Source organism: Seriola dumerili, unplaced genomic scaffold (genome assembly GCF_002260705.1).
Source record: "Seriola dumerili isolate Sdu_G_001 unplaced genomic scaffold, Sdu_1.0 BDQW01000052.1, whole genome shotgun sequence".
NCBI classification, from domain to species: domain Eukaryota; kingdom Metazoa; phylum Chordata; class Actinopteri; order Carangiformes; family Carangidae; genus Seriola; species Seriola dumerili.
This window is the reverse complement of record NW_019174307.1, coordinates 1,468,735-1,484,224: the sequence shown is the minus strand read 5'-3', so window position 1 is coordinate 1,484,224 and position 15,490 is coordinate 1,468,735. Positions and strand designations below refer to the sequence as shown.

The following is a 15,490-nucleotide window of genomic DNA, read 5'->3' as shown; positions in this document are numbered from 1 at the left end:
TAAAAAAATCTTATTTCTCTGAATTAACGAGATAATTATGTCGTTAATTCAGAAAAACAGCAAATCTTTTTTCCCTAAGTGAATGCATTACGTTCCTGTAGCCACCATGCTGTGAAAATAGCTACTCCACTACAAGTAACAATATATTAGTTTATATTGTTGGGTTAATATCTGTAAGCAATCTTGTAACTACATCATATAGGCTACTGATGAATAGCGTTTTCTATCTATACTTAGTAAGTAAGTAGTGCAGTAAAAAGTACAAATTTTTGCCTGAAATACAATACAGAAGCAAAGTAACACAAAATGGTGCTTCAGTTACTTTTCATGACTGGTTTTCATAATTGTAGTATTGTATCTAAAATCTAATGAAATAAATATTTTTCATATAGTAATGTCTCACTTTGACAGAGGCCTTTCTATTTTACTTTACCAATTAAGGGCGTGCACACTTCCTGCGCAGTACAGTTAGGCTATTTAAATTGAAATTTTCTAGGTGGTGCTGTTGAGCCATTTTGTCATGCCTATGTGTGAGACCCATAACAGATGTAAATTCTCACCAGACCTGACGTGTGTGCAGAGTTTCATGACTTTTTGAATATGAGAAAGGCCTCAAAAAGGCAATTTACTTTAGGTAAGGAAAACAATAATAAACAGCACAGTTTCATTAGGGTCCTCGCACCGCTGGTCGGCGCTCGGGCCCTAACAAGTGAAGGTCCCAGAACCGTCCACCATAACTCTCCTACCTGCACACAGCTGGTTCCACTTATGCTTAATTAATGGAAAATTGGAGCTGTGTTGTCATAAGAAGACCCCTCCGCCTTCTTATGAAGTGGCTTTTCACAATGTCTCATGGGGCCATGCGAATCAGTGAGTCAGAGTTAGTTTTTTTTTTTTTTTACACAGTAGACTTCAACACAACTTGGTTTAGTCAAAGGTTTGTCTTAGTAGAGGAGACCAGGGATGGTTGTAACATCATTGACATTTCTGTCTGTATGTTGTATCCTTTAAGTCAGAGCGTTCAAACTTTAATACAAACGAGTTCCATGTGTCTGCTGTTAAATGATGTAGGTGTTATCTCTGCAACACAAACAGAACATGTCTGGTTTAGTCTCAAACACAAGGACTGAAATGTTACAATTCACCTCATAGTCCAGGTGAGTTGTAACATGCACTGGGATGAAATGTCACATTACCACATGAGGATTATGACAAAAACTGGATATTGAAGCTTTTTATTCAACACTTAGCCTACATGGCTTTTTAATCTGTGTGTGTGTGTGTGTGTGTGTGTGTGTGTGTGTGTGTGTGTGTGTGTGTGTGTGTGTGTGTGTGTGTGTGTTTGTTGTTGTTGTTGTGTTGTTGTTGTTGTTGTTGTTGTTGTTACAACTACCCAGACTAGTAGCCCTGAACTGGCTTAGCTTACAGTTAAAACATTAGCACTGATAACTAGCATGAAAAATATCTACATAGACTCTCAATAGACATGACATAAGTTTGAAGAGTTTAACTACAGAGCAGACAGTGCTGTTACAAAAATAGATTTAGTAAAAAAAAAACTTTCTAACCTCAAAATGAGTTTTTCTACTTAAAACTGTCTGAGTCTGTCACAGGGAGCTACTTCCTCACATGTTGAGTACGGACCAAACTGAGCAGGTATACAGTGAATCAGGTGATTCATAACTAACTTGTTCCTGACTGGAGAAACTGGAAGTGTTACAACTGACCCATGTTACAACCATCCCTAGTCTCCCCTACATCATGTCATTGTGCAGTGAACACTTCTGGCCTTGAAAACTAGAAATACTTAATACATTTACAGGTATCCAGAGGGAGAAAACACACTCCTGTATCCTGGCAACAGCCCTCTCCACAAGGTGCTCCATTATAGTAGAAACTGCTCCACAAAACAACAATGGTTTACAAACAAGTACAAGACAGAAACTCCAATTCATCTTTTGAATAACCATTGTAAAGTATTGTCCCATTAGCGAGCTAGCAAACCTCACAGGCTAACACATTTTCTAACTGGCAATTAGCATGTTAGTGACTTTTATTTGACCTCTTCAATAACCTTATTGAGAAAAAATGGTGTTCATTGGTGAATGATGCAAGAGGGAAGTAAAGAGAGAGCTTTGGACTGATTTAATTTCCACATAATGAAACAGTGATGAGGAAGACCACCATGTATAATTTATGATTTAAGTGTTGACAAGCAGAAAACATTGACATGTATTTGACTCATCTGACTATTGAATGAAACAATAACAGAATTGTGTGGTGCAGCTCATTAGAGGTCCAGACTCCAGAAGGTGTGTGTGTGCGTGCGTGTGTGCGTGCATGCGTGCGTGCGTGCGCGTGCATCTATTGTTACAACTAACTCAGACTTGTAGCTATGAACTATCTTAACCTACAGCCAACAGCTGAAACATCTATCTATCATCTATCAGTCTATCTTGCTTGTTGACTAGAGCAGTGATTATTGATATTGATTATCAGTCCCAGTGTTTGGAATATTTAGTCTTTGGTGAATTGATTAGAAAATCTGGCGCCTGTCTCTATTTCATACTGTCACGCATGAACAGCTGACGATAAATATACCTGCAATGCAAAAGTAATGAAAAGACTTGCAGGAGGATCTGTAAAGAGGTGGGTCGTTAATCTTGTGTTCTGTCTTGTGTCTTTTCCTGAATGTATTTGAATGTGTAATAATCTCTGTTTTTGGTTGTCGCCAGGCGCTGCTGAGCTGCAGCTGTCGGTGTTTCTGCTGCCACACGATGGCGCCGTCTTCTCATGTGCTACAACAGGTTTCACCAACAAGGACTTGGACAAATCCTGGACCAAGGATTTTCTTTATCTCCGATGATTTTAATTTAAATCTCCGATGAATTTTCAGTTTTCACTTTTGACGTGAACCGATAATTCAGTTCTCACAAAGAAATCTGACTCCGACAGACCACAGCAACAGAAATACCATTAGACTACCATTACATAAGGTTATGATTTTTATTTTTCCTCAATTCCCCAAAGACACAGAAAAGTACAGACAGACATTTGATTGATCTATCATGTCTGTAGTTCATGTGAATGTGAGCTTATTTTAAAATGTAGCCTATTCTTTTGAAAAAAAAAAAGCCTGTTCATAATTCAGAAACCCTGTGTGTTATCTCTGAAACGGCTTTATCTTTTCTCAAAAATGCAATAGACCAATTGTTGTTTGTTTTGTGTGGATACGTTGAAGTTCATCAGAACATTAAATATCGCACAGTCCAGTCTGCGCCCCTGTTGCGCAATCGCCGTCAGAAAAGTGAATTTATCCATCTGTGGCCACGCTCAGTGCACGCTCACAGTCTGCGTCCCTTTATGGTTTGACAGCGAAAAAAAGTTTTCATGTCAGTCGGTTAAAATTCATTGTTGCCTGTCCAGCCAATCATAGTTTTTGACGACACAAAAGAGGCTAAAGTTGGAGTATAAAAGGTGCGCGCTAATAAAGTATGATGCCTATCAGAGTGCGACATTAATCCAAACGCAGTCCAGTCACGCATTAGGTCCAGCACGCACCACGGATCTTTTTTTTTTCTAAATCAAACTTCACACCGTAGAGACAATGCATCTGTCTCAGATTGTGCTCTATCTTAGTTTGCTGATTGCTTTGGGTCCAGTAGTTTTGAGTGACCAAGAAACGCACCAGCAGCCCTCCGCCACCAGCCCAGAGGACACTGAGCAGTGCGCTACCTGCGAGGTCCGGCAGCAGATCAAAACCATGCGATTAAACGCGATTAAATCTCAGATTCTGAGCAAACTGCGAATGAAAGAAGCTCCGAACATCAGCCGAGATATAGTGAAGCAGCTCCTGCCCAAAGCGCCGCCGCTGCAGCAGCTCCTCGACCAGTACGACGTGCTGGGAGATGACAACAAGGATGTAGTCATGGAGGACGACGATGAGCATGCCACCACGGAGACAATAGTGATGATGGCCACTGAACGTAAGTTTTTGTCTGGCTGTGTTTTGTGCATGATGAAAAGGACGGAGATCAGTTGTCTCCAAAATAGATTTTTACGCACGGGGCAGAGCACACGAGACGCTATAAATAGTCTTTATTTTGACAGCATGTAGTTTAGCGATTTATCAGGATTTGATCAGCTATTGAAAATGTCCACATACACATATTACAAAGTATTAACATAGCATATGGATCAATGCATTTGTGCAGAGAGCGCGCGTGGTAATTACGCACAGGGCCCACTTCCAGAGTTCAGATGCCATGCCAAGGATTTTTATTTACACCAGTTTATTTCTGTCTGTAAATTTCAATCACACATGGTCAGTAAACACAGAGAACCTCTTCTCTTCCTATCTTTCCCCAGCTGAGTCCGTCGTCCAGGTGGATGGGGAACCAAAGTGCTGCTTTTTCTCTTTCACTCAGAAGTTTCAAGCCAGTCGCATAATGCGGGCGCAGCTCTGGGTGCATTTGCGCCCGGCGGACGAAGCGACCACAGTGTTCCTGCAGATCTCCCGCCTGATGCCGGTCACAGACGGGAACAGGCACATACGGATCCGTTCCCTGAAGATCGACGTCAACTCCGGGGTCAGCTCTTGGCAAAGTATAGACGTCAAGCAAGTGTTGACCGTGTGGCTGCGGCAGCCGGAGACCAATTGGGGCATCGAGATTAACGCCTTCGATTCGAGGGGAAATGACTTGGCCGTGACCTCCGCAGAGCCCGGGGAGGAAGGACTGGTGAGCAGAGCCTTTATTTCACATTAAACAGAACCGTGTGGTGAAGGTTTTACTCTAAGTGATAACTGGCAGTTTATTTCATCAGTAAACGCACAGGAGTGAATAAGTGTGGGTGCATGCGTGGAGAGCTGTAACTGCTGCAGCTGCTGGATCGGTTCATTATCTGGGATCCCAGTCCTGATCCTAATCAGTATGATAACTGGACCAATAAAAATCCAGATTACAACTGGGTCATCAAAGAAAAGTATTATGGATTTTCAGTTGTATGGTACAGAGGTTTTAGCTTTAAGCTTCCAGAGGTTTCAGTGTGAGGAGAGGCTTTGCAGGATCAGCAGGTGTTTAAACATTCATGCGTTTCACTGCTGGAAGAAGGAATTAAGATTTAAAAGACTTTTGAAAGCTGTTAATCAACACAGACTCCATGTAGGCATACACCTGCATTTGGAGAGAAGCCCAGTCCACAATAACCTCAAATCTTACTGCTTGATTACATAAAAGTTCACCTGCTTCACATTCCTTGAAGTATTCTGTGTGACTGTGTAAATCAGAGTAATTGCCTGCACACACACACTGCTGCTATCAATGACAAACACACATCACATGGCTCAAATACTGGCACCAGGCTCGGGGGCAATTAGAATACCTAGACGGCTGAAGTTAACCAACCGTCAGATGATTTAATTTCTTTAAAACTCAAAGTTTCATAATATTATCGTGCCATGTTTGAAACCCAGCATCACAGGTCGAGGCTGCTGGATTAAAAAAATGTAAGATGAATGCTGTCATCCACCTTTTTGCAAACTAGTTATTTTATACAAGTTTTAACGCACGTTCTGTCATTACAGCAACCATTCATGGAGGTGAAGATCTCAGAGGGCCCCAAGCGAGCCAGGAGAGACACGGGGCTGGACTGTGACGAGAACTCGCCAGAGTCCCGGTGCTGCCGTTACCCGCTCACAGTTGACTTTGAAGACTTTGGCTGGGATTGGATTATTGCCCCAAAGCGCTACAAGGCCAACTATTGCTCTGGGGAGTGTGAGTACATGCACTTGCAGAAGTACCCGCACACCCACCTGGTGAACAAGGCCAACCCCAGAGGGACTGCAGGCCCCTGCTGTACCCCCACCAAGATGTCGCCTATCAACATGCTCTACTTTAACCGCAAGGAGCAGATCATCTACGGCAAGATCCCCTCCATGGTGGTGGACCGTTGTGGATGCTCTTGAGTCGGGACGGAGCCCCCGGCGAGAGGGACGGGAGGACGGAGGGGCTGTGGCTCACTCCGGCCTCCAACATCAGACTTGTTGACACAACCAATCCACCAGTTCCGATGCTTTCCTGCAGAACATGGTGCAATAGAACCAGAATAGAGGCCACAAACAGCCCGACTTTTCCGCAGGGCAGCGCTTTCACAACCGGCATAGCTCATTTCTTTCTTCCAGTGAAATCATAGCCATAGAGGCTCAAAGTCAGATCAATACAGGAACACACACACACACACACACACACACACACACACACACACACACACACACACACTCGCATGTACACACACACACACACACACACACACACACACACACACACACACACACACACACACACACACACACACACACACACACACACGTGCACATACATGCTGGACTTTGGAGTGAATGTAGACAGAAATGATCAAAGTTATCCAGAACTTTTATTTTTTCCATCGTCTCAGTGTTCTGTGCTCTATCCATTTATGCAAACATGCTGACAGATTATACTCATATGCCATCTACTCCACTCCACTCCACTCATAGCCAACATACAAGCTATTACACTTTTTGCTAAGCTATACGTTTGTGATAATCATTTTTTCGAGTTATGTTTTCAGAGTGAAACCAGGAATCCTCAAGGACTTTTTGAAAGGGCTTGGAAAAACACAGCTGGAGACTCCTCGGAGCGAAATTTCACACTGGTAGAACATGCTTTAGTACACACAGGTTCATCGGAGTCAAAAAGATGGGTCCTTAGTCACCACTTCCGTTTATAAAAAACAAAACAAAACTTGCAACATTAACTCATTTGGAAAATTAGACAGAGGTCATTATCTTTCCTGTGTTGGATGAAACTTGTAATTTAATTTTTTTTCTTGATCAGCAATGCAAAGAGCTGTGGAATAAAATCCCGAGTGCGGCGGTGATGCGGTGGTCGATCGTATGGACACAAACATGTTCCACCAGCGTGAAATCCCCCTTCAGGTCTCGACAGATCTTCATGTACTCTACCATACAAACACACAGCAACATACTCAACCACGAAGCATCGTTGCTCAGTCATAATCACTATCCAACAAAAACAGCCAGACCTGCCCAATACACTTGAATTATTCTGATTGTAAATTCACATTACTGGACAGAAGGACTTGAACTGAAGGCACAATGAATGCAGCCTACAAATGAAAAATGTGTTTAAGACAGAGAGAATAGATGAATGAATGTCGAGATCACGCGTTAAACTCTGTCTTACAAACAACACAGTTTGCACTATGGCACACCAATAGAAAGAATTGGTTGCTACAAAAGTTGTAAAAACTGATTTTGATATGTTTGCTAATTTGTATTGTATACTTATGCCATTGTTTCCATTAGGAGTTGCCTTACTAAACCACTGTTGGTAAATGTATAAAACCACATCAAGATAAAAAAAAAAATGTAATACAGCAACTCTATATACTTGTTTTAACAAATAAAGTTTCTAGCTTGTTTGTTGAGTTCTGTTTGTTTGAGTAGTGTGTCTCTGCGTCAGCCTTTGCACTTCACAGGAAGCAAGAATACTCATTTTCAGTAACGTGATCTTTGAGGTTATACTGTAGTTATACTGAGTTACAGTTCAAAGTCATGTTAATTCCTGGAAATACATCAACAACATAAAATCTTCTTGCATTCAATTTCAAAGTCCCACACAATATCAAATAAGCATTTGCAGCATAGCTGAAAGAGGTTAGTGCAGCGATACTTTTACTACAGTTTCTCAAAGGAATCTGGCCGGACATGCCTTTGTTTCTAGAGAGGCTTCAGAGCCTCTAGCTCAGAGTCATTCTGCTGACTCACAGATCATATCCAAACCTGGTGTTTCAGTATCACAACACAACAACCTGAACCTTAACATCGCAGCCCCATTTCACACTTCAGCAGCTGAGAATCTTTATGTCTTCACCACATGGTGTAAACTGATAAGTTACACAGGCGATGTGTGAGTGTGCGCACCGTGTGCATGGGTGTGAGGGAAGTAGTAATGACAACACACACACACACACACACACACACACACACACACACACACACACACACTTTGTCTACCTGACTACACCTGCACAATCCCATCATCGTAAGCCTGTTTTATCGTAAGTGTAATTCAGAGCAATTTCCCTGACTTTGCTTTTCTCCAGTGAAGGGATGTTGAAAGTGTTGCAGTCTAATGAGAGGATGTGAACTCTGGTGCGCTCTGACAGCATGACCTATTCGACTGACGGCCTCATTGAGGCCTGACTTCCGCCCAGTAGAGGGCGAATTGAGCACTGCCCCCGAGAGCCACTTCCTTTCATGCTGAGAGCTGGCACGCTGCCATGAAGATCGGCCACAGAGGAGAGCAGACCCCGGACAGAGTGGATCCACAGAACTCCTTTTTCCTGGGAAAAGGGTTTTAGATTCTACACTTCTCTGTTTGCTGAAAAGATCTGTGAATGAAAGATTCCTGTTGACACTCAAGATAGAACCAAGTCACAGTCTGTAATCTCTGTCCTCACGTGTTCCTACAGCTGTGCTGTTTCCATCTGCAGTTTGACATGGGCATTAACTTTTTATGAGCCTAATAGTCTCCAACAGTTTCCAACTGTTTACCTTCACATTATTACTAATGACGTATGCTTTAAATATTAGCAATTTAAGAATATAATAACATCAGCCAGGTCTCATGTATTAATGTCAGTTAAACTTGTTTTCACAGCTCTCCAGTACCAAAGTCTCACTTTTACAGTTGTATGTTATTGCCTTGTCCACTGAGAGAAATCCCCACCGTAGATGTGTTGTGGCTTTCAGGTATTTCTGCATCTTTTACATTTACATTTACATATTTTTTTTATTTTTTTTTATCAAAGCAACTTACGAGTGAGCTGGTGAAAAGAAGAAATAGAATAAGACAAGCTGAACATAGTGAAACTAATCCCTGTTCTTTTCAATTCATCTAAAAGATATAGCTGTAAGCAGCCTGCACCAGTATGAGCTGTGTGGATTCATTAATGTTTATCATGCCTGGGTTTCATTCACTTCTGTCCGGCAGTATCTGCTGCTGTCTGCTTGTTTCAGGCTACTGTCTGAACAGGAGCTGGGAAACATTTCGACTGAGCATCGCTACATCTGTCAAGAGTCAGACCCTGGAGGACTGGATCCGCCAGCGACATTCCACCTCTGACAGGTGAGGAAGTGAGAGTGAGAGAACGGGAAGGAGGATGTTAGGGGGTAAAGGAGAGGTCCAAGGCAGCTGGAGACCCCGTTATTGGACAGGATTCCTGGTGTGTAAAGTGAATAGAAAATGAATGGATAGAACCTGTATTCCTCCACAAGTCCTCATTAATAAAGGCTCATTAATGATGTGTATTATAGCTTCTTAATGATGTTTGATAACAATAGGAAAATGGTTTTTGAATACTGAATGGATGAAATCACAGTTTTGCATCCCTAAAACAAAAGATGGATTTACCCAAATCACAAAAAAAAAACTCACCATTAGTGGAATCATAGTTTTGTTTTTACTTATTTTAGATTAGTGATGCTCAAACATTAAAAAATATGTTTAAAAAACCCAGCAGCATCTTCCAGTGGGACCTACAAAGGTAAAGATTGCAACAGTGAGTGGTTATCCAGGGTAACCAAGATATTGACAACACACACACTGCTGTTGAATTGTAAGCAAACTATAAACTGTAGCACATACTTAAAAGCAGAGTTTAAAATGTGCTTTGAAACATGACAAAGAGCCTACAACCATGCTAGCAGCTGTGTGATGCTGTAATGGCCACATCAACATGATGTGTTCACAATGGAAATTACTCACTAACTTATGTTTAACAGGTGTAATGTTTGCTATGTTTCCCATATCCACCGAAAGTGTTAGCATGCTATCATTTGTACAGTACAGCTGAGGAGACGATGGAAATGCCATCAGTTGTTACAGTTCATGCTGTGGACACCATGGAGATCTGCTCCACTTTTCATGGCAATACAACAGGTATTTGTCGAGACCTCATGGCAGCATCAGAAGAAATGTGACAATTAGGATACCACGGATATCTACAAAATGAAACCAATCCATGTAGTAGATGTTGAAATATTAGCATTTATCCTCCTGTAATATCCTCCTTAAATATCTGATCTTAATTTTATGGTGTGGATTCGCCTACACCAACATACTAATGGTTGGTGTAATTTTTCAATCTGGACCAAATGACTGACCGTAAATCCATGTTGCTAGCATGGCTAAAAAAGGTATTAAAATAAATGTAGTGGTAATGAAATGGGTATAACATAGATGATAGACAGAGTTCAAAAGATTGAAGTGCTGTGGTGTCCTTACAACAGGGGATCACCAAAGTCAAGAATTCATCTACTGGGACGCATTGAAAATCTGTGCCACATTTTACCATAATCACTTCAATAGATATTTCAGTCAGAACCATAAATGTCTATGTCACGGTGGCACTAGAATAAAGGTCAGAGGATCACAAAAGTAATGATGCTTTATCCTCTGGGCACCGTGAATGTCTGTACAACAAAAAAACAATATTTCGGCTAGGCCGCGTATTAATCTACACACTTCTGTGAGTAAGCACAATACAAGAGACACAGACCCACGTTTATTTCAGGAAAGTCTAATTGGTCTCTGGAGAAGGTCGATGGTCAAGACACCTGTCAGAGTATAGCAGATATTCAAGAGAGGCGACACCGCTAGAGGCCTTTCAAGAAAAGTGGGATGTGTGGATGGAGACGAGTTAAACTTGAACCTAGAAACTGTGGTCAAGTAATAAGGACCAGATCAGAAAACTTGACTTACCTGGGATGAGAAAATGAGAACACTTCAGGTCAAAGTTGGTGAAGTATACATGTTTTAGTGAAGTTATCAACTAAATTGTTGATTTAATTATTTGTTACAATTTATCATCAACCGTAATTTTCTATTAATAAAGATTTAATTATCCATGTAGTTTGCATGCAATGATTACATCCTCAGGAGACATCACTATTCCACATACAGGCTTGGTACAACCGGTTAAATACAGTTGAACAGAAGACTGACAGCACCATAATATATAATAAGACCAACATTTCTATTCCTCCCAATTCTACAGCAAGGCCTCAAGATTTCCCCCACATCTGGACAAAGGAGGGGGATGCCCTGTCCTGGATGTGGTGCAGGGCTGTGGACAACGGGTGGGGAGAGAAAAGGGGCTTGCCAGGTGCATCCAATAACATCTGGAGCCTTTAACAGATGTGCAAACCATAGCATCTGGAGAAGTGTTACTGCTGACAGATCGCTCTGTGGCAAAGGTCTTCCTTGACAATAGTATGGTTCAAGAGTAATGGCAGATCAAGTTGTTGAACCACAAAGAGGTTGGAGTGAACATGTCTGCAAGGTCGGATGAAATCCTGCAATAAACTTAAACAATTTTTACAGCAATAATGCTTTATTGAATTTCAGCGACTGCCCTAGACACAAAAAACTGCCACCTGTTTCAAGCTGTTTTATGGACGATAACTATCAGGTCAGGGACTCAAAACTGTATAATCCAGTGGTGGAAACATCATGGATGATTTCTGTGCAACAAATATTTCTACAGTAGCCTCATTCCAGACGTCTGGATCACCTCACATCTCAGATTTGTTCAGTGATTTAAAAAGATCTAGGATTTTCCCTGGATGATAAAACAACCGACCCGATATGGGCTTTGTAGGCAGGCTTAAGAATGAGGAGCTACCAAGCTACATTCATGAAAAACAGCAAGTAGAAAATGGCCATAAAAAGGGTGCCGACCATGGATGAGATGTGGCTGTGCTCGTAGTTGCAAGGCGACTTAAAGAACTGACAACTCTTCATAATTCTTTAATGGTATAAAATGTTTTCTCAGTGATCCAATAAAAATATAGCAGATTTCAGGTAAACACTCAGAGAAAGGTTGGATGGGCTTGGGGCCTGGCTGAGAGTGGTGACATCACAAAGTTACAGAAGTCCTGACAGCTTGTTTTAAGGCTCAGTTTCTGAATACAGGCTGTGTGTATTTCTCTGTGGACTGAGGCTTTGATACTTTCACAGTATTAATATAGAACCTAGACCTGCTTTATAATCACACAACACATGGACATCTGCCTTTAGACTATATGGGACCTTTAAAGATAATAAGTTACATTTAATAGTTTCAATTTAAACAAGAGTCATTTTCAGTCATTGATTAATTTTGCCTGAACCTCACTGATGAGATAATTAAAGTACATCATAGACTGCTCAGAGAACTATTGGATGCAGAGTTACAGTTTGGAACAACACCAGATTTCTCTATCTGTTACTAGGGGAGGTAAATTCATTCAATTTGTTAAGTAGTTCTTTAAAAAAAAACATAGTGTTATGTGAAAATGTAGAGAACAAATTTAGTTCATATTTTGCCACTAATATGACAGTATTCAATACAATCGGTAACTGAAATTGTGTTACAATAAGTGCATGTCTTCTTCCATGAACGACATTGATCAGGGTAATAGTAGATCCACATTGTAATCACTTAAACAACCAGCAGAGGATGATCACCTCAGGCCAGATTGGCAGGTTGTTTGTGAAAATCCCTCTTGGGTTCACAGAAAGCAATGAAAAGCAATAAAATCAGCCAGTCTAGGACAAGATAAGGGCCAGATGGCCAGCTGCTGAATGCTACCTGTCTTCACTTCTCAAGTGATTTATCCTTCCCGTCTGCACTCCTCTTGCTTTTTCACTTAGGGATGAGGAATCACTATCCCTACTCCAAAACTGACAGTCACCTCTGGGAAGCTGTCGTATGATTAATGACTTTGTAAGACTACTGGAAGTTTGGAGAGAGGACAAATTTGGTGTTCACTCCAGATATGTTTACAAAATTCCTCAATGTCAGTGTTTGTTTGCGAGGAGGGGTTAGGTGACGAGCAAAAAATGTGGCCCTAAGCCATCCAAGGTCCAGAGCAGCGAAGCATTGTCTCTCTGGGGACGGAGAGTTGACAGTGATGAAGAATAGATGTTCCTCTAAGGAGGCTAAGGGAGGGCAGATTATGGAAACCTCCTGTCTCCTGATGATATGCCTATGCTCTTAACACAGACGGATGTAGAGAAGTATCAGGTATGTGTCAAGAGAGCGGGATAGATTTTGACATCTCAGAAATAACATTTATGGTACATTTTTACAGATTACTACGCACAATTAATTTTACAAGAAGCTTGGTTGAGTGACATTCATGCGGCAAGCAGGACTTTCCAGAATAAGGCCTTGGTGGATAAATCCAGGAGACTGTCTGAGCACAAGTTTGACATTTATTAATATAGAAGGAAATCCAACTTTTAAAAATGTTTCAATATGTTTATGGCATATTTATTTGAAAAATCAACAGTATTTATATCTAGGTTTGATTATCCTGAAGCCTGAAAACATCACATGACCTACAGGCTTGCAGCTAAAGCAAATATTCCTTGAAAGCAGATATTCCTTGAGCTGGGTATCCTGAGCTACTTACCCTGTGAATTTCAATCTTAACTATACATGTGGTGATTCCCTCCAGCCCAAAGTTCCTCTTTTTTTTAATTATCTAAAATGTATACCCCCAAGTAGCATGTCTTGGAATATACTGTAACTCCAAAATTTGCTGTGGGAATTGCTGACAAGTGATTAAAAATTAAAAAGAGTAGACTTGATGGCCCCATTGTGGATGCCCTTGACCCATGAAATTGAATGTGGTGTGGCTGTAAATTCTCCAACAGTTGAGAACCTGTGGCTTTTTAACACCCATCACATTAGTGTGTGCCTGAAGCCCATAAAAAACTTAGTGGCTCTTCAGTGGTTGGCAGAAAAGTGCACAGTCACAGCAAGGTACCACCACCAATTACCAGCTGAAAAACAAAAACTTAGATGCAGCAAAGATTTTATAGTCAGTCCCATATGGAACACGGTACGGTTAATGGTTTTAAGACGCTTGATTAAGTCCTTCTGTGAAGTTCGGTGATGATGGTAACTGTTGGGGTTTGGTGACAGATTTAAAGACCTTGTTTGCATCAGATTCAAAGATTCTTTAATGGCTTTTTTGTTTCAAATTTTTAAAAAAATGACATGCTTTAAAGATCTATTAATTAATGGTTGTTTTTATATTAACAATAATTAAAATGTCTACATCACTTGCAGTGACAAACCTACAGAGTATAATCATGTGTTATAATTTTTTAGTTGAATAATTCCTCTCAAAAGTAGTCTATATTACATTACACTTAATATAATTTTTTGATTTATTTTTTGTGTTTTAAGTTAAGATTATAGTAGGTACCATTAATGAGGTTCTGAAAAAGAGGTTCTGAAGAATGAGAATCTTATTTCAGTACATACAACAATTTTTACAATAGTCATACGAAAACACACTGTGCTCAAAGACACACAAACGCACCTCCTAAAAAACCCAAACTACACACCTGCACTGAGCCATAAGAACATTTGCTTCCCAGCCACTAGGAAAATGTTTCATCAAAAAAATCTTAACAGGCTATTTGTGTAGTAATTAATCTGCCTCACTGTGTCTGTACTGCATCTTTCCTCATCACTTAATCCATCAACAGGAAGACACTACTCTAAAACTAAAGTAGGTTCTCAGTATGCAAGATATTCAGTCAGTCATCTGCTACTACAGTTCAAGTAAAATTAAACAGGTAATAAGTGAAGATTAGGTTTAACAAAACCCCCACAGTCTAATCCTAAACTGTTGTAAAATTGATGCTTCATTCATGTAAGGCAGCTTCATTTTGCAGTCAGCAAACTGCCTTTATCTACTACATTTCTGTCTATGGTGTTGAATCCAAAATGCTTCATAATATCATTTCTGAGACAATCTGGCATCATGATTATCGGTTCAGCACGGGTTGTTAGCTTTCCTCATTTTACATTAGCAAGTAGGACAACATTAGCCTAATTTACTCATTTCACGAATGCCCCCTTACCTCCATAGTATTTTGTGGTCATGCCCATCAATTTTGAATTTAAACAGATTATAACAGAATGGATATTAAATTCTTCCCATATTTGATATTAGTTTGAAAATAAAAAGTGACAGCCTAGTTCCTACTAGCTGCAGGTGCAACTAGCTAACTGAGCTAAACACTGAAACTCTGAGAGAGAACTTGAGAGTTTCTTTGAAACGGGAGTTAAAATCAATGATGTGAATGTTGTATTTAGCACCTAAATACAAAGGTAGCTACAGAACAGCTGGAGGAGACCAAAATAGACGTAAAAAGGAAACTAAATGGGTTATTTGTAACTTTGCTGTGCCGCAGAACGTGGTGTCTTGCCAGGACCAGGTGATTGTCACTTGACAAGAGCTTCAGCCATTGTTGTCCTTATAATACAAGAGGTTATAATACGCCCTCTCAGCTGCGTTATGTCTTCAGGAAAGATTGGAGGCTACAGTGAGTCGCTATCGGAAAATGACGAGACCAGCTAGACT

The 15,490-nt window shown here is 40.7% G+C and overlaps 1 protein-coding gene across 1 annotated transcript; it reads left to right on the top strand.

The window, feature by feature from the left end:
* Positions 1–3,607: 3,607 nt before the first annotated feature.
* Positions 3,608–5,965, top strand: LOC111218187 (growth/differentiation factor 8). Its single transcript, XM_022740345.1, has 3 exons — positions 3,608–3,986; positions 4,369–4,739; positions 5,585–5,965. The coding sequence occupies exons 1-3, from the start codon at positions 3,608–3,610 to the stop codon at positions 5,963–5,965; spliced, it is 1,131 nt and encodes a 376-aa protein (XP_022596066.1).
* Positions 5,966–15,490: the final 9,525 nt, after the last annotated feature.